This window comes from Hyperoodon ampullatus, assembly GCF_949752795.1.
Source record: "Hyperoodon ampullatus genome assembly, chromosome: 2".
Taxonomy (NCBI): Eukaryota; Metazoa; Chordata; class Mammalia; order Artiodactyla; family Ziphiidae; genus Hyperoodon; species Hyperoodon ampullatus.
The window spans coordinates 150,598,730-150,616,854 of NC_136915.1; the positions used below are offsets into that span (position 1 = coordinate 150,598,730).

General features: G+C 48.1%; 1 protein-coding gene across 2 annotated transcripts in view; it reads left to right on the forward strand.

Annotated features, from left to right (window-relative positions):
- PIK3C2B (phosphatidylinositol-4-phosphate 3-kinase catalytic subunit type 2 beta) overlaps positions 1-18,125 on the forward strand; it is a gene marked incomplete at both ends in the record, with an annotated part of 39,441 nt that overhangs the window by 20,626 nt on the left and 690 nt on the right. Inside the window, 18 exons of one of the 2 annotated variants that reach the window (XM_079697791.1) lie at positions 113-170; positions 255-301; positions 1,464-1,557; positions 1,695-1,789; positions 2,248-2,428; positions 3,320-3,427; positions 4,071-4,163; positions 4,987-5,116; positions 5,946-6,082; positions 9,960-10,129; positions 10,628-10,784; positions 11,126-11,235; positions 12,147-12,348; positions 12,822-12,946; positions 14,166-14,283; positions 15,595-15,676; positions 16,079-16,185; positions 17,793-17,921. In XM_079697791.1, the coding sequence (XP_079553917.1) occupies positions 113-170; positions 255-301; positions 1,464-1,557; positions 1,695-1,789; positions 2,248-2,428; positions 3,320-3,427; positions 4,071-4,163; positions 4,987-5,116; positions 5,946-6,082; positions 9,960-10,129; positions 10,628-10,784; positions 11,126-11,235; positions 12,147-12,348; positions 12,822-12,946; positions 14,166-14,283; positions 15,595-15,676; positions 16,079-16,185; positions 17,793-17,921 (2,143 nt within the window). Of the gene's footprint in view, positions 1-112; positions 302-1,463; positions 1,558-1,694; positions 1,790-2,247; positions 2,429-3,319; positions 3,428-4,070; positions 4,164-4,986; positions 5,117-5,945; positions 6,083-9,959; positions 10,130-10,627; positions 10,785-11,125; positions 11,236-12,146; positions 12,349-12,821; positions 12,947-14,165; positions 14,284-15,594; positions 15,677-16,078; positions 16,186-17,792; positions 17,922-18,125 lie in introns of both variants that reach the window. The other variant, XM_079697790.1, reaches the window with a different exon arrangement.

Here is an 18,125-nt window from a genome sequence, read left to right on the forward strand (position 1 = left end):
AGGTTGGCAACTACTGAACTGGAGTGTGTAGCATTCTCTTGGAACGTGAGTACCTTACCCTCTGGCTGACTCTGCTGTCTCTCTCACCTCCCCCTACCACTTCCACCCCCAGGCTCACTGATGCTGACAAAAAGAGCCTGTGGGAGAAGCGGTATTACTGCCACTTGGAGGTGAGCTCACTCCCCCTGGTGCTCGCTAGCGCCCCCAGCTGGGAGTGGGCTTGCCTGCCCGACATCTACGCTCTCCTGAAGCAGTGGACCCACATGAACCACCAGGATGCCCTGGGGCTCCTGCATGCCACGTGAGTTGTAACACCCACCTTTCCTGACCACGTGTCCTTCCAGAAGCCAGGGCTTGGCACTGCCCATCACTGACCTGGCCAGCCCTGGGGAGAATGGTCAAGTGGGCATGGAAATTCAGGGCTTTTCCACTTCTCCTTTTCTCTTTCTTTATTTTATTCCACCCCCACCCCCCATGTTATATTATGAACATTTTTCAAACATACAACAAGACTGAGAATTTAATAGTGAACATCCATATTCCCACCACCTAAATTCTAACCATTCACATTTGTTATATTTGCTTTATTGTGTATATACTGTCCATCAATACATCTTATTTTTTTATGCATTTTGAAGTAAATTGAGACATCATAACTCCTTCCTAAATACTTTAGCAAGCATAACATTAACTAGAGCTCAATGTTTGTTTACGTTTTTTTCTTTTGAGACAAAGTTTACATATAAGTCAGTGCCCAAGGCTTATGTGTACATTTGCTGAGATTTGACATATGCACACACCTGTGTAACCCAAACCTTATCACTTAGTTCTGCTCTTACAGTCCTCTCTCCCTTCGTTCCTCTGGGGACACAGGCTCCCAGTCTCAAACCCCTAGATGGTACCCAATGTTCTTGGTTTATTTTCTACCACTCTTAGTAATTAAAATGTACCTGATCCACGTATTTTGCCTTCAGGACTTATTGAGGCAAAGGTTTTGCTAATCTCTGCTAAACTAATTCTGGCTAGGTGTACTGGCTTATATATAATTTCATGATCTCTGTTATTTGCCTGGCAAGCTTTGCATTAAAAGGATGGTACCAAGAAACGATAATGCTTTGACCCTCACGTGGGCTCTTTGATGGTGGGATTTCTGGCACAGTGGGAGTCAAGGAAGAGATCTTTGGGAGTGGGGTTGAGGACTTTGTCCCATTTTCTTGAACTCATACAGGGAGTGAGAGTGGCTTCCATGGCCCAAGGCTGACTCTGACCATGGGCCAGGGCCATTCTCAATGGTTGCAATCCAGAAAAGGTGCTTAAGACTCTTCTAGTGGCTTTGGCAGATTCTGGGAGTCATTGCCATTTGTTCACCCATGGCTCTGAGGCCCATGTGTGAGGGTGCTTGCTCACTCCTGTGCCTTAGACCCTGTGGCTGGATTGTCAGGGTCCTGGGCTCTATTTTGCAGGTTCCCAGACCAGGAGGTGCGTCGTATGGCCGTTCAGTGGATTGGCTCCCTCTCTGATGCTGAGCTGTTGGACTACTTGCCCCAGCTCGTGCAGGTGGGTGAGCTGGCCTTCCCTCCAGTTCTGATGGTCCCACCCCCAGGACCCCAAGACAGACTGCATCCTGCAGGGATAGCAGTTGGTGTAGATTACAGGCAATCAACAAAGCCTCCTGTTCCCTGTCTCCTACACAGGCCTTAAAGTATGAGTGCTACCTGGACAGCCCCTTGGTGCGCTTCCTCCTGAAACGAGCTGTCTCTGACTTGAGAGTGACTCACTACTTCTTCTGGTAAAACTGTGTGCAGGAAGAGGAGAGGTGGACACATCTCCTTCACTTGGGAGTGTTTTACTCTAAGCCTGCAAGGGTGGGGAGCTGAGCCATGTGGGTTGCAGTATGTGGCTGACTTACCAGGTGGCCTTGGGCCAGCACCTTTTCCTCAGGGGCTCTCAGCTCACCCGCATATAAGCACAGTGGGGCTCATCCCTGGCCCTGCCCTCCACCCACGCACGGCAGAAATACAAGGAGAAACCAGATGCAGAAGGGCTCTGAGCCCTATTTAAAGACAGCATGGGCAGACTGAGATATGGCTGAACACCTCTGTATAAGTTTTGCATCCAGAGCCTGTTTGCCTTCCCAAGTTTGGGGTGGGTTTTCCAGGGAGTCGGAGCTGGGTCTGACCACTCCTCACCCCCCCTTGCCTGTTATCCTTTGAGTGTTCTGACTTCCTCCCTCCCTTTGCCTGGTAGGTTGCTGAAAGACGGCCTCAAGGACTCTCAGTTCAGCATCCGCTACCAGTATCTGCTGGCAGCCTTGCTGTGTTGCTGTGGCAAGGGGCTGAGAGAGGAGTTTAACCGCCAGTGCTGGCTTGTCAGTACCCTGGCCAAGCTGGCCCAGCAGGTCCGGGAGGCTGCCCCGTCTGCACGGCCGGTGAGTGGGGTGAGGCTGCCTCTACCCATTTCCGGTTCTGGGCCTCTGCAGCCAGTCATTAACTTCTTAGGCATCTTGACCAGCAGGATGGCACTTAACCACCTCTGGTGAGGGGCTGGAAAGAGGTGTCTCCCTAACCTACAGGCTACAAACTGACAGTCTGCAAGCTGGATACAGCCCATGGAATGTGTTCTCTTTGGCTTGTGAAGTATTAAAATTTTTATTTAACTGTTTACCTTAAAGGCTAAGCCCAGTTGTGTAAGTTGTTCACTGCACAAGAGCACCCAGCCAGGGAGATGCATGAGGGAAGGGATGTGGGAACAGATGTATACGTATGACTAATTCACTTTGTTATAAAGCAGAAACCAATTAAAAAAAAAAAAAAAAGAGCACCCAGCCAGAGGGGGGCAAGTGAGGGCTAAAATTCAGTCATACTTTGTTCACTGTGCTGTGAGCCACGGCTCAGGGCTGCTACCATCCAGAGGGTGCACCTTTATCTGTTTGCACAAAGGGGTTGTATTAGTCCAGTATTAGTGATCCTGGTTGCTAACATTGAAAAATTGGGAGACTGTGAAGTCTAGATGATTGGCTTTTTTGGCAACGGCCCAAGTGGCAACTCCTCCTTGGCCTGTAGCCCACCCTCTCAGTTCACCGTGGGCTGCTTTAAGCTGTTCTGTCATCCACCCAGTCTCTATAGGTGTTTGGGCTGTGGCCCAGGCTGTGGTGTGGGTGGGGCAGTCTTCCTTCTTCACCTTCTCCAGGAGGTTGTCCACGTCTCTCGGGTGACTATTTCCATGCCAACCACTACTGGCACCCGCCCCTGGGAGAGGCCTGGCTCTGAGTGGAGCTTATGGGCCCCTCACCTCACCCCTGCTCTCCTTTCCCCACCAGGGGATTCTCCGCACGGGCCTGGAGGAGGTGGGGCAGTTTTTTGCCCTCCATGGCTCCTGCCGCCTGCCGCTTAGCCCCAGTCTGCTGGTTAAGGGCATCGTGCCCAGGGTGAGTGACTGGTAGGTTTGGGGCTCTCGGAGTGGGGAGGGCTCAGTGGAAGCCAGGTCCTCACTGAGCTGGTTATCGAGAGAGGTGAGGAAGAAAGGCATATGTGGGGCCTCCTGCCAACGCTAATGTGTATGGACTTTTACTCGACAGCTCTGCGGGGTGGAGGAACTGGGTTGGGGGCTGGGTAAGTGCCTCTGCTGACGGTGTCGGGGTTGAAGTCCAGGCTGGTGATGCTACCACCTGTCATTCATCGAGCACACCCTCTGTGCCTGGCACTGTTTTAAGTGCTTTCCTTTGGCTATCACATTTCATCCTCACGACTCTTACGAAGTCGGTACTGTTGTGAGCCCCATTTTACAGAGGAGTAAACTGAGTTATAGGTGGGACACACGACTTGCCAGAAGTCACACAACTAGTAAGTTGTGTGTGGAGTGAACTGAAGGGATGAGAGACCAGGCGCAGGAGCTGAAGTCATAACAAACTGAACCAGGGTGATGGCAGTAGGGAGGGAGGAAAGGAATATGGGCTCCGCAGAAATCTGGAAGAAACAATGAGCAGCAGCTGGTGGAGAGTTGGAGAGGCCGTTTTCCTTCCTGGGCCTGTGCCACCCTGACCCTCATCACTACCCTCTCTACTGTGGCAGGACTGTTCCTACTTCAACTCCAATGCAGTCCCCCTCAAGCTCTCCTTCCAAAATGTGGATCCGCTGGGCGAGAACATCCGTGTCATCTTCAAGGTGAGGACACGTCTCTCAAGCCTGGTGGAATGTAGATGGTAGAGAGAAGGAGAGGTGGGAATCCAAGGGTGGCAGAAGCAGCCTCAGGGCCATTCTCTTCCTGCTGGTCCACACTGATGCTGCCATTTTAGTGTGTGAAAGACTATCGGGTGAAAAAGGAAATAGATTAATTATGTGTGGCCCCAGAGGGCTAGGAACAGTGTTGGGATGTGTAAGGAGGTAACTGACAGCTCAATATCAGAAGCGCTTTCTAGAAGGCAGAGCTACCTCAGCAATGGAATGGATAAGGTGCTGACCTGGCTGTCCCTGGAGTATTCAAGCTGAATGACTATGGCAGGCGTGCTGAAGAGGAAATTCATAAATCAGGTGCAGGTTGGACTTAGATGAATCTTAAGGTGCCTCTAACTGGTACATCCATGATTCTGAGGAATAAAGGATAGTCTCAGAGCGGACAATCCAGTGGGGGAAATGAAAGGCATGTATGACTTAGTAACATATATTTGTTGTGTGTAAGTTCCAAATCCAAGGTGTAAACATTCAAGTTTTAAGGCTTTGATGGTCAGGAAGGCTGCATGAAGAAGAGGACCCTGACTTCAGTGTAAATGGGGACGTGGGGTTGGGGGAAGAGCTGGAACACCACACGGGCAAAATGTGGTTCCTGGCCCATCTCTGGTGTTTGACCTGGTGTGAGCAGATCTGAGTGTGAGGTGGGAGAACTGAGCAGTCCCTGGTCACTAGTCTGGGCCAAGGTTGCCCTCCTGGGAGATCTGGGAGCCGGAGGAAGTGGGGGAGGTGGTTCCGGTCATTGTCTTCCTTCATCCAGTGTGGGGACGACCTTCGCCAGGACATGCTGACCCTGCAGATGATTCGCATCATGAGCAAGATCTGGGTCCAGGAGGGGCTGGACATGCGCATGGTCCTCTTCCGCTGCTTCTCCACTGGCCGTGGGAGAGGTCAGTAGGGAGTGGGCAGGGCTCTGACTGGGCAGCTGGCGTGGGGGGCATTCTTGCTTACTGCCCTTTTGCCATTCCCTGACGAGAACTGTGTCCTTCTCCAGAAAAATGAAAAGGGCAAGATTATCCCATTAGAAGCTGTGGAATGGCATTTAAAAAAGAAGGCAGAGGAGAGAGACTATTGTAAAATAAAGCAGACTTGGAGACATAACCAAGCATACTGTGTAGACTTTGGATCCCAATTCTAACAAACCAACTGTAAACAGATACTTTTTGACACAGTTGGGGGAAATTTGCATGTAGACTGGGTTAGACTATCAAAGAATGGTCGTTGAATTTTTGGATGTGATAATGGCATGGTGGTTATGTCCTTGCTAGTTATACTTGAAATACTTATGAGTGAAATGACATGTATGGGATTTACTTAAAAATACTCCAGCTGCGAATGGAGTAGGGGGAGGGTGGAAGAGAAGAGGGGGAAGCAGGGCTGGGTGAGTGAAATAGATGAAACAAGATTAGCAAAGTGTTGATAATTTTTGAAACTGGTTTTGTGTGAGTTCATGATACCATTTCTTTATTCTTATATGTATTTGAAAATCCCATAGTAAAAGTTAAAACAAAAAAGGATCATGGCTATGAGCTGGGGGGACCAAAGAGTCACAGCATGGAGTATGAAACCAGGGGAATGATCTTTCCCCTTATTATCAGACTTTGTCCAAATGCCCTAGAGCTTAATTTACAGGGAAGCATCCAGCAAAGCTCTTGTAGTCCTCTCCTGACAGACACCTTCTCTCTGCTCTGGAGAGTGACTTGATGTCTCCCCTCACAGGGATGGTAGAGATGATCCCCAACTCTGAGACCCTGCGCAAGATCCAGGTGGAGCACGGGGTGACCGGCTCCTTCAAGGACCGGCCCCTAGCCGACTGGCTGCAGAAGCACAACCCTGGGGAGGACGAGTACGAGAAGGTAGGATTGAAGCGTGGGGGTGAAGCTGGGGTGGGATGTGCGTGACTCTGGCACACTGTGTTCCCACAAGGCCCACACATGCACAGAGAAGACAGCTCAGCTGTATTGGGAGGAAAGAAACACTCTTGGTTGGCTGGTGCCTCCAGATGTCTAGAGGTGGGTCAAATGACTTTTGTAAGCTGACCAAGAACATCCCCTGGTATCCAACTGGGAAGCCTTCGCTGAGTTCCTCTGGCAGATTGAGTTTGGAGGAGGGGGCCCTCTTAGTCACGAACCTATTCAGGTCCTCCTGTGTCCTGAAAGGAGTCCAGTGGTGCTTTGCAGAACAAGAGTTGGAAGAGTCTTTAGAGATCATTTTATCCAACTCTTCTTTTCATAGACGTGAATTAAGACTCACTCATTTGTTCCCAGTTATGGAGCTGGTTTGTGACAAGCATGTAACCCGAAGCCAGGATTGAGGATAGATATGAGACAGAGATGATAGAAAAGGTAGCTGACCTTCCTCAGGCGGGTCTGTACTGGGTGGTAGGGCCTTGGTGACCTGCTGTGTTCTGTGGCTGGTCCACAGCTTCATGGCTCTTGCCTCTGGGTTAATTAAGTTTAGGGGAAGGAATAAATCATAATAACCAAGCTCATAAGAGAATGACCATAAATCAGAAGCGATCCATATACTAACTTATATTGATCAATGGCTTTTATCCCTGAAGGAGAACCTACGTGGGCAGCCAAATTATAATCAGAATGTTGTTTAGTGAACATGTAATTAGATGATCTTCCGAGGCCTTAAATGTTTGCATTCCCCAGGGTTTAATTCCTGGCCTGCTGTGCTCTTTGTACTCTTCTCGTGCCAGCTCATCATCTCTTATTACTTTACCACCCACTTACCGATGACTTCCAAAGCCATTCCCTTTTCCCTCTCTCACCACCTGACTGCCGGACCTCTCCGCTTGTGTTTCACCTGTACGTCAAACTCAGTATAGGCAAAACCGAGCTTTCTGTCTCTCCTTGTCCTCTTGAAACCTGCTTTTTGTGTTTCTGGATGGTATGACTCTCTCTGTGCAGTCACCCAAGACAGAGCCATGAGTCTTCTTGATGTTTCCTTCTGCCTCTCCTCTGCTTTACCAAGCCCTGTTCCCCAGATGTCTCTTGAATCTGTCCTCTTCTTACCATTTCTTTCAGCCATTTGCTTTCTGTCCCCTGAACTACTGGACTGCCTCTCCTCCTTCCATTACCATCCTCTGCTGGATTTCAGAGTTTTTTTTTTTTTGCGGTACGCGGGCCTCTCACTGTTGTGGCCTCTCCCGGTGCAGAGCGCAGGCTCCGGATGCGCAGGCTCAGCAGCCATGGCTCACGGGCCCAGCCGCTCCGCGGCATGTGGGATCCTCCCGGACCGGGGCACGAACCCGTGTCCCCTGCATCGGCAGGCGGACTCTCAACCACTGCGCCACCAGGGAAGCCCCCAGAGTCTTTTAAAATAAGGCGCAAACTGCTCATGTCACTCCTTTGCTCTCAATTCTTCAAAGGCTCCCTGTGTCCTAAAAGATGAGTCCGTCATCCACAACAATGCCGCAAGGCCTTTTGTAATCCAGCCCTGCCTGCCCCTGTGATCTTATCCACTGCACCTCCTCATCTTATGATAATTTATGCTGTAGTTTAGGGAGCTACTTGCATTTCTTCAATACCTTTAGACGATAGTATTTCCTTTGCCTGGAAAGCCCTTTCTTCCCTTTCCCATCCCTCAAAACCCATCCCCTGTATGTTGTAAATGTTAAGGTCCTCTACCCTTGGAAAGGAGTGATATTGTTTCCTCCCTCCCTCAACCCTATATACTATTTATACTAACATGTAGTTTTCAGGTATTAAGCAGCCACCATACAGAAGCACTGTGCTTGGTGCTGGAATTATGATTACTCCTTGCCAATGTAATAAAGAGTCATAATAAATATTATAAAAGCTTGTACAACAAGAATACACATAGAGAGAAGCTAACTCAGTGTCTCAATGTTTAATATCAGTCTTTCAAAAATAGCTCTCAGCTCTTCTAGTCTTTCTGTTAGAATGATGCTGGTAGTTTCTTATGGTGCCTTCCAGGAGGAAAGAACTAGAGATACTTGTCTCTTGGCCACCTACTCAGCAAACAGAGTACCTCCATCCTATAAGTGAAACCCCTTAAATCAGGAGAGCTCTCTTTATACAGTGAGACTTCCCGCCAGTAAGCAGCCAACACCCTGCATAACTTAGGTGATGAGGCTAGTTATTTACTCTGTGGCAGAGTACAGGCATATAGCTGCTTTGTAAGTCAAAATAGGATGCCTTTCAGGTAGAAAGAACACCTGTGACACGAAGACAGGTTGATGGAGATGGTTAAGACTGGGAGTTGATGGGTTATACTTATTGAGTGGTTTCTTTTCAATTATATATTTCCCTATCATAGAAATCTCTTTTTCTTCCAGAAGGTACATTCTGTGATTTCTTTACAAACTTTCTATTCTTAACTTCCTAGGGATTAGTCAGCTGGTTTAATTTAACAAGTAGCCAGGGGATTTCTGTGTGTAGATAGTTTTTTTTTTTGCGGTACACGGGCCTCTCACTGTTGTGGCCTCTCCCGTTGCGGAGCACAGGCTCCAGATGCGCAGGCTCAGCGGTCATGGCCCACGGGCCCAGCCACTCCGCGGCATGTGGGATCTTCCCAGACTGGGGCACAAACCCTTGTCCCCTGCATCGGCAGGCAGACTCTCAACCACTGCGCCACCAGGGAAGCCCTGTGTGTAGCTAGTTTTGAAGTAAGCCTGTGGAACAGCCAAGAGGCTGCTGAGAGATAAGATCCCTGGACCCTGGGAAAGTGAGAATACTAAGTTCTGAGTGAATGGTGCCTGTAGGGGCTCAATGGGGAGGAGTCAGTGCAGGCTGGTAAGATCTGGGAAAGGTGTGGAGCTCAAGGAAGGTCCTTGAAGGCTGGGGGGAAGCTTGCAGAGGGAGGTGGGAAGGGCATGTGTTCTATGAAGATTTCTCTCATTCCCAACTTTGTCCATTCTTACTTGGCTGTGACAACTGTTGCCTCTGCTGATGAGTCTTTCTTGAGTTCTTGGGAATTCCAGAAACCTCACAAAGAGGATTTAGAGGATGAAAGGTGTCTATTCACTAATTCCATACATTTTTTACTGGAAAGACAGATAAGGGGGCAAATGCTGACCAGATAAAATAAGGTAGATCCAACCCCTTACTCCCTGCCCTCCTGCTTTAAACTCAGAAATTGCTCTAACACATTTTACCAGCTAGAGGTGTCTGATTTTCGAGTGTAAAACATCCCCTAGAAGTGTTAAGCTGCCTCAGCTCTTCCTTGGAGTGAAGTGACTAATTAGATTAGCATTCATCTGTTACCAAGAACAGTGGAAATGGGAGTCATACTGGGGGCAGGGAGAAGGACAGAAGAATTCTGAGCAGGGTCAGGAAGAGGCCCTTAAGTCAGCTGCCTCCTTGCTGTGCTTGAGTTAAGGTCACCACAAACAGTTGGGAAAGTTGTAAACATCAGTCTTCCCTGATTATGGGCTGGTCAAGTCTGGGCTCCCGGATCAGTGCACTGTCTTTACAACCAGTTTCCCAAGGAGAAAGAAAGGTGCAGAAGGTGGTGAATTGCAGATAACGTGGTGGAGATATACTTTATAAGCCTTCCATCTCCTTTTGCCCCATAAGATACAAGAGAAGTTTCTGTGTGCATCAGTGTGTAAGTATGTGATGAAGGCTGAACAGGCAGATATGAGAGCTGTTGGACTCATGAGAGAGGGGCAGGGCTGGCTGAATTCAGTCTGGCTGTGCCCCTGGGGTCCCTCCACACCAGCTTTATGTCCCCTCCTCCCCTCTGCCTTCCTTCTCCCAGGCGGTAGAGAACTTCATCTATTCTTGTGCTGGCTGCTGTGTGGCCACGTACGTCTTGGGCATCTGTGACCGTCACAATGACAACATCATGCTGAAGACGACTGGCCACATGTTCCACATAGATTTTGGCCGTTTCCTGGGCCACGCCCAGATGTTCGGGAACATCAAGCGGTAAGTGGTCTCCTGAAGCCAGGATGTGCGTGTAGGCCAGGGAGGTCAGCGGAAATGGTTCGGAGCTGGAACACGAGCCCGTGATGGGAGGGCCTGCACTGCAGAGTGTGGTCCCTGGGCTGAGCAGCTTTGGAGAAGAGAAGACTGAGAAAGAGGTCAAGTCCTTTCAGGGCCTTGCAGAAGAGGGCAGGCACCAGCCATTGTCCCTCCCTGCTGAGGACTGAGCAAAGGGAAATGAGCCCAAACCACAGCAAAACGGGATACAACTAGATATCCAGGGAAAATATCACTAGGTCACAGGCAAGGAACCAATGAAGGATGTGTTTGGGGATTTTTTAAGATTAAGGGAGGAAAAGAAAAACGAAAATGTTAGAGGAGCCACATCTATCCATTTCACACAGGTGTTGAGGGATGAGGAGAACCATCCCCTGACGCAGCCCCCAAAATGGGCTTCCTCCTTCATGTTGACCTTCTACCTGTATGTTCCCCTTGGCCCAGGGACCGTGCCCCCTTTGTCTTCACCTCGGACATGGCGTATGTCATCAACGGGGGTGACAAGCCTTCCAGCCGCTTCCATGATTTTGTTGACCTTTGCTGCCAAGCCTACAACCTCATTCGCAAGCACACCCACCTCTTCCTCAACCTTCTGGGCCTGGTGAGGAGCTCCATCCCTTTCCGAACCCCTCCTTCTTATCATCTGGCACCATCTTTAAGACTCCCTTGTCTTGCTTCAAAGGATTTCTGGAGATCTACTTCTCTGAGCCCTAGGTAAAGGCAGGGCTTAGACCACCTGGGGACAATGGTGTCTGCAGGTATCTGACTTCCTGCTCCAGCCCCCCCAGTTCCTGTGGACTGCTAGCCACTGCCCACAGCATCTGCCTGCCACCCTCTAGAAGGGTTAGGGAGCCTAGCTGTAGAAAATCTTGCCTTATGGTAAGGAAGAAGCAAGAATTCCTGGTTGTTACAGGCACCCTCTCTTCTTCTTTGCTCTTCTAGATGTTGTCCTGTGGGATCCCTGAGCTCTCAGACCTGGAAGACCTCAAGTATGTGTATGATGCCCTGAGGCCTCAGGACACAGAGGCCAATGCAACTACCTACTTCACCAGGTAAAACTCTCCATACGAAACAGTGCTGCCCACTCTGGGTAGTTAATTTCCAGGCTGCCGGATTGGGAAGAGCAGTGCTAGGGAAACGGGAAAGGCTTAGCTCCGGTGGCAGAGCTTAGAGTTGACAATATAGGTCAGTCGTCCCAACTTTGCCTTTGACTTGCGTAAATTATTTTACTTCTCTCAGACTCAGTCTCCCGTCTGCACTTGGGTGCTGACCTTTATATAGAGGTATTGCGATCCCCTACTTGCATTCTCACCATGTCTCGGTCAAGGATTTTGTCTATGGGGCAATGTATAGTAGGGATTTTGTACTAGTTTCTAGCTCTCTGGATCAGAACCTTCCCCCTTGTCAAAACATGGAATTCCATGGTTCTGTTTTCCCATATTTGACGTTCTTAGACACACTTTGTGTGAAAGCAGGGAAGTGTCTGGATACTAATGTCTACTGTTTTGTCCATTTTATTATGCACCCTTTTTGGAACTTAGCGAGCTAAATTTTCTCTGTTGGGTCTAATACAGTACCTTTCCTTTTGAACTAAAATCTCTGGATTGAGCTTTGTTTGGTGAGGTTCCATTGTACTGAACCTTGAAACTCAGTTTGACAACAGTATTTAGACATTTACATGGTGAGCCCACGGTGGCGTCCCTAATTCCTTCCTACCTTGGTTTAACTGTCTTTGGCTCAGGTGGGCAGTGGGGGGAGATAAGACCCCCAGGTTCACAGAAATAAACTGTATGCTGATCATTGTGTGCAGTCATGCACTCTATGAGGATATCACACAGGGAAAATGATCTGATCTGAGCTGAGTATTAGTCTCAGGTGTCAGGGGATATTTCTCGAGATAGTTCTGCCAGGCAGTTGGGACTTGGGTGCGGGGTCACATCCTTTTCTTCCCATCCTCCTGCAGGTTGATTGAGTCCAGCCTCGGCAGTGTAGCCACAAAGCTCAATTTTTTCATTCATAACCTGGCTCAGATGAAGTTCACAGGCTCAGACGACCGGCTGACCCTTTCCTTTGCTCCCCGCACGCACACTCTCAAGAGCTCTGGCCGCATCACTGATGTGTTTCTCTGCCGCCACGAGAAGATCTTCCACCCCAACAAAGGCTACGTAAGTGTTTTCTCCGATCTGACCCTCCCTTGCTCCCCACTGCCCCAGCTTGTTGGGGTTCTGACTGTTTCTTCCCTTCCACACTGTGGGCGCTGGAGTTGACTGAGCACCCTGTGCTGGGAGCAGTCACACACCCCTTCCTTCTCCACTGCCCAAGTGGCCTGCCTACAATCAGGGAGCTGAGTTGGATGGCTGTTCCCTCTGAGTCAAGGGTCTTGTGAAACAAGGATTCTTGTTAATCTTTGCTTTCATTTTGCTGCATATGTATATTATCTTTGTCTCCATTAGAGACATTTTTATCCTCTTCATTCTGGAAAGCATAACTCCTCCAACACACATGTGTGCACGTGCGTGCGCGCGCGCACACACACACACACACACACACACACACACGCTTCTGTCCCCTCACCTACCCCCTTCATTGGGTGTAGAGGGTTTGGCAGGGAGTATTCTCTAAGATTTGGATTTTGCAGATTTATGTGGTAAAGGTGATGCGAGAGAATGCTCATGAGGCCACTTACATCCAGAGGACATTTGAGGAGTTCCAGGAATTACACAATAAGCTGCGGCTGCTCTTCCCTTCTTCCCTCCTGCCCAGGTAGCTGTTGCCTTTACTCTCTGCACTGAGGGATACTGGGGAGGGAGAGCGGATGGGGGCTGGGCAGGACTGCAGGAGTGAGATACTGCCCTTTGGAGAAAAGACCTATGTCCTTGGCTTTCTCCTCCTGGCAATGAGTTTGATGACAAGTGCTCCCCCTGCTTGTCATGCTCTTCTGAGGCTCTCAAGAGGTCTTCCTCCAGCCTTGAAAATAAGCTTGGGTCCACCTGCCAGGAAAGCAACCTGGGTCTAAAGGCAGGGGATTGACTGAATCTGAAGATTTTTCCAAGTTTCTAATCTTCTAAAGAGTAAAAGTATGTTTCAAATAGATAAACAAAATGCAGTGTATATACAAAATGGAATATTATTCTACTGTACGATTCCACTTACATGAAGCACTTAGAGTAGTCAAATTCATAGAAACAGAAAGTAGAATGGTGGTTGCCAGGGAGAGGGAGCAAATGGGGAGTTGTTTAATGGGTATAGAGTTTCAGTTTTGCAAGATGAAAAGGGTTCTGGAGATGGATGGTGGTGATGGTTGCACAACAATGTAAGTGTACTTAATTCTGAACTGCACACTTGAAAATGGTTAAGACGGGAGACTTCCCTGGCGGTCTAGTGGTTAAGACTTCCCCTTCCAATGCAGGGCCTGTGGGTTCGATCCCTGGTCAGGGAGCCAAGATCCCACATGGCTCGTGGCCAAAAACCAAAACAACCCCAAAAAACCATAAAACAGAAGTAATATTGTAACAAATTCAATAAAGACTTTAAAAATGGTCCATATCAAATATATATATATATATTTTAAAAATGGTTAAGATGGTAAATTTTATGTTATGTGTATTTCACAACAATTTAAAAAAGCGATTTTTCAAGTGAATTTTTACCTTGATGGGGAAAACTGGGGGCTCCAGAGCCACTGAGGCACTTCTGGGGAGCTGTAGGACTCTGCTCAACAGTTTGGTTTTCTCATCCGGTGTCCTAGGAACTGTCTGGTGTGAGATGCTGCGTGTGTGTCCTTGGCACAGACCTGGGGAGCTGGGGGAGGCATGGAGTCGGGGAAAGGTCCTTGGGAATGGAGGCTGGTGAGAAATGCAGATCGGGTGACTGAAAATGCAAGTGAAATGTGACTAAATCCTGTTGCCTCTTCATTATCTTTCTTCATCTTCCCCCTCCTGCGTCGCCACTGCCCACCTGCCACTGCCCACCTGCCGTCCAGCTTCCCTAGTCGCTTTGTGATTGGCCGCTCACGGGGAGAGGCGGTGGCGGAGCGGCGGAGGGAGGAGTTAAATGGCTACATCTGGCACTTGATCCACACAGCCCCTGAGGTGGCCGAGGTGGGTGGCTGCCTCTGTTCCTGGCTGTCCCTGGCGCTGGTGGGGGGTGGGGGATGCGGACGGAAGCGGGTGGCAATCGTGGAGGGAACTTGGCTTTTCTGGGTCTGGAAGAGGTGGGTGGGTCATGGCTCCAGCCCCACGGGACTATGCACAGAAATGCAGTGAAACACAAACATGCAGCTGGGCACACGGAGAGACATGTCCGTGTTACGTGCTTGTAGTGAGCAAGAGCCTGAGGAAATGGAAGGTTTTGAGCAGGTTGAGTGTGTGTATCCGCCTAGATTTTTCTTTAAACAAATGGTACTATAACGGGCATAAAGACAAATACAGTCATCCGGAGTCCCATCAGCCTAAAAAACCATCTAACCCCACTTACATGTTTCCTTCCTATTTATCCATATATAAATGTGACTTTTATAGTTTTATAGTGGTCATAGCTTAAATATAATGCTATATTCTGTTCTTTTTTCACTTAAGTGTTTATAGTAAGCATAACTTTAAATATGTGTACCAAATTAATACACCAACTTGCAATACCATAATCTCTTTAACCATTCGCTTCTTGAAAGATATTTAGATCATTCCCCTCCCCCCCTTTTTCACTATTAATGCTAGAGTGGGTATTTTCACACATTTTGGGTTTTGTTTTTGTTTTCCCTAATTGCTTAGTAAACATTCTCAAAAGTAGGATTCATGGTCTTTGTCCAAGGCTGGGTCAGGCATTAGTTCCCTGACCAGGGATTGAACCCTGGCCTGCCAGCAGTGAAACGCCAAGTCCTACCCACTGGACTGCCTGGGAATTCCAAGAACAGACTGCTTTTGACCTGATGTGACCTACTTTTATTTGATTTTTTTTCTTTTTTTTAAACTTTTGTATTATGAGAACTTTCAAAACATATAGGAAAATAGAGAAACAGTATAATGAATGCCTATATATCCATCACTTAAACAGTTGTTATTTTGACATGTTTGAGTCATCTATTTTTTATGAAATATTTTAAAGTAAATCACAGACATCGTGACTTCTACCCCTAAGTACTTACTATGCATCTGTAAAAAACAAGGACATAATCTTACATAACTACACTGTCATTATATCACCCAGAATATAGTCCATATTCAAAATGTCCCTGTCATCTCCAAAATTCTTTTAACAGTTGGTTTGTTTGAGCCGTGACCCAAACAAGAACTGCATATTACATTTGGTTGTCACATTTCATAGGTCTCTTTTAATGTGGAACAGTCCTTTTCCTTTTTTCACTGGGCCATTGTCTTACTGAGGAATGACCCTGTTTTCTGATTCCATTCCAGTGTGATTTGGTGTACACCTTCTTCCACCCCCTGTCCCGGGATGAGAAGACTGCGGGCACCAGCCTGGCTCCCAAGTCCTCAGGTACAGTGCCTTCTCTGTGACATTTCTGCCAACCTCTCTGAACCATTCCCAAAGGTCATTTTTCCTGCCCCTGCCTCTTCCCAGTTCTCTTTCCTTGACTCGTCTCTGTTCCTTTGCTTACTGGCTAGAGAATCTGGTTTCCCACTCAGGCTGTGGGTCCACAGCTCCTTGAGCAGATTCCCCAGGGACTGGATATCCTTACACACTGGAATTGGATAGACACCCCCAACCCAATTCTGAGTCATGTTCACGGATGCCACTTGGCAGATCCCCGATGGGGGTATCAGGACTCTGACGTGGAGTTACTGGCAGGGGGTCAGAAGAAAACAGAAACGTCTGCCTGGCACCAGATGGGGACAGGGCTGGCCTCATGACCTTTCTTAGTTTCCTTTGTCCCTACAGATGGCACATGGGCCCGGCCGGTCGGGAAGGTTGGGGGAGAGGTGAAGCTGTCCATCTCCTACAAAAACAACAAACTCTTCATCATGGTGATGCATATTCGGGGCTTGGTAAGTGCATACACAGTCCTCATTTGGATCTTTATCTTTCTTCTGGTACTTTTCTGACTGATCAGACCTTTTCTGCCCCCCTCTTGTGAGAGTAACCACAAAGATTACTGAATGAATACCCAGTGGGCCTGCTACCATGCTAGGCCTATGGTATGACCAAGCAATACTAGACACAGCTTCTTACTACCTGTGGTCTTTGGCAAGTAGCCCAATTACTCTTAGCCTCGTTAAAATGAGGATAATGTTAGTACCTATCTCATAGGGTTGTTATAGGGATTAAATGAGATAATGCATGTAGAGCACTTGACATAGTGCCTTGTATTATTATTATGGTGATTATTATAAGGGAGAGGCCCAAGGGGCTTATTTCCTGGTTATAGAGGTAAGGCAGCCATGTGACATCCTTCAAGCATAATCAAGGCAGAGTATAATCACTACATTTTTGGTATGATTCTAAGAACCTTGTGAGTGGAAGGGGAAGGGAACTCTTACTGAATACTGCAATGTGCTGGCCTTTTGCAGGTTGGGGCATTAGTATGTAGCAGGAGGTGCATGAACTTTGGAATCAGAGAGATCTGGGTTTCACTCTTACAGAATCATTCATTCATTTTATTCAACAACTCTTCATCAACTGCCTACTATGTGCCAGGCACTCATACATTAGCTCTGGATACAAGGGTAAACAAAATAAAATCCCTGCCCTCAGGGAGCTTACATTCTTGTAGGAAGCAGCAGACAGACAAATAGTTAAGTTAAATATATGGCAAGTCAGATAGTGGTAAGTGCTCTGGCGAGAAATAAAGCAGAGAAAGAATACTGGGGTGGAATGAAGCTAGCAGCAATTTTGCAGAGTGACCAGGGAAACCCTCATTGATGAGGTATTTGGGCAAAGGTGGAAGGAGGTGAGGGAGGGAGCCATGCACATACATCTGAGGGAGGATTGTTCCAGGCAGAGGGAGAAGTTAAACCCAAAAGCCCTTGTCAGGAGCCTGCTTGGGGCATGTCAGGAACCGCAGGAGGAGGCCAGTGTGGCTGAAGCCCCTGCAGCAGAGGGTGAGGTTGGAGAGGGCAGACCAGAGCCTTGGTCCCACAGTCAGGAGTGTGGCTTCTCCGTGAGTGAGATGGGAGCCCTTGGAGGGTTTTGCGCAGAGGCGTGACAAGATCTGAGTTAAGTTTTAAAAGGATCTGGCTGAGTGAATCACTAATTGGCTGACCTTGAACAAGCAACTTAGTTTCTCTGACTCATTTCTCTGCCTCTTAGGGGTTACTTGGATCAAAATAGACAAAAGATATTGGGCAGAGATATCTGGGGACATGATGGTTCATTCAGAACAGACCAAGTTATGGCGTGCCCCGAGCATTCGTATACAAAGTATAGCCTGGATATCATAGGCAATCTGATAGATGTTTTAGGAGGACACCTAATGTTACCATGGTAGGTGTTTCTAGCAGACTGCAATGAGCTGGGAAACATAAATTATTGTGCATTGCAAGAAGCTAGGTGTGGGAGAAGAGGGTCTGGATCAGGGAGGGATCACAGGAATGGTGATAGAGAGACAAATAGAAAAACCTTTATCTTTTTTTTTTGGTTTTCATTCCCTTTGTAGCAACTTCTCCAGGATGGGAATGATCCCGACCCCTATGTCAAGATTTACCTCCTTCCTGACCCTCAGAAAACCACTAAGAAGAAAACCAAAGTGGCCCGGAAAACCTGCAACCCCACCTACAATGAGATGGTATGTGGGGAAGGTGCTGGGTGGGGCTGGGGTTGGCTGACTGTGCCAGTTTGTTAATAAAGTTGTACTGGGACGTGGCCATTGCTATTCATTTAAGTCTTGTCTGTGGCTGCTTTCATGTTGTAGCAGCTGGGTTGAGTCATCCTGACATAGATCAGAATGTATGGCCTATAAAGCCTAAAATACTTCCTGTTTGGCCCTTTA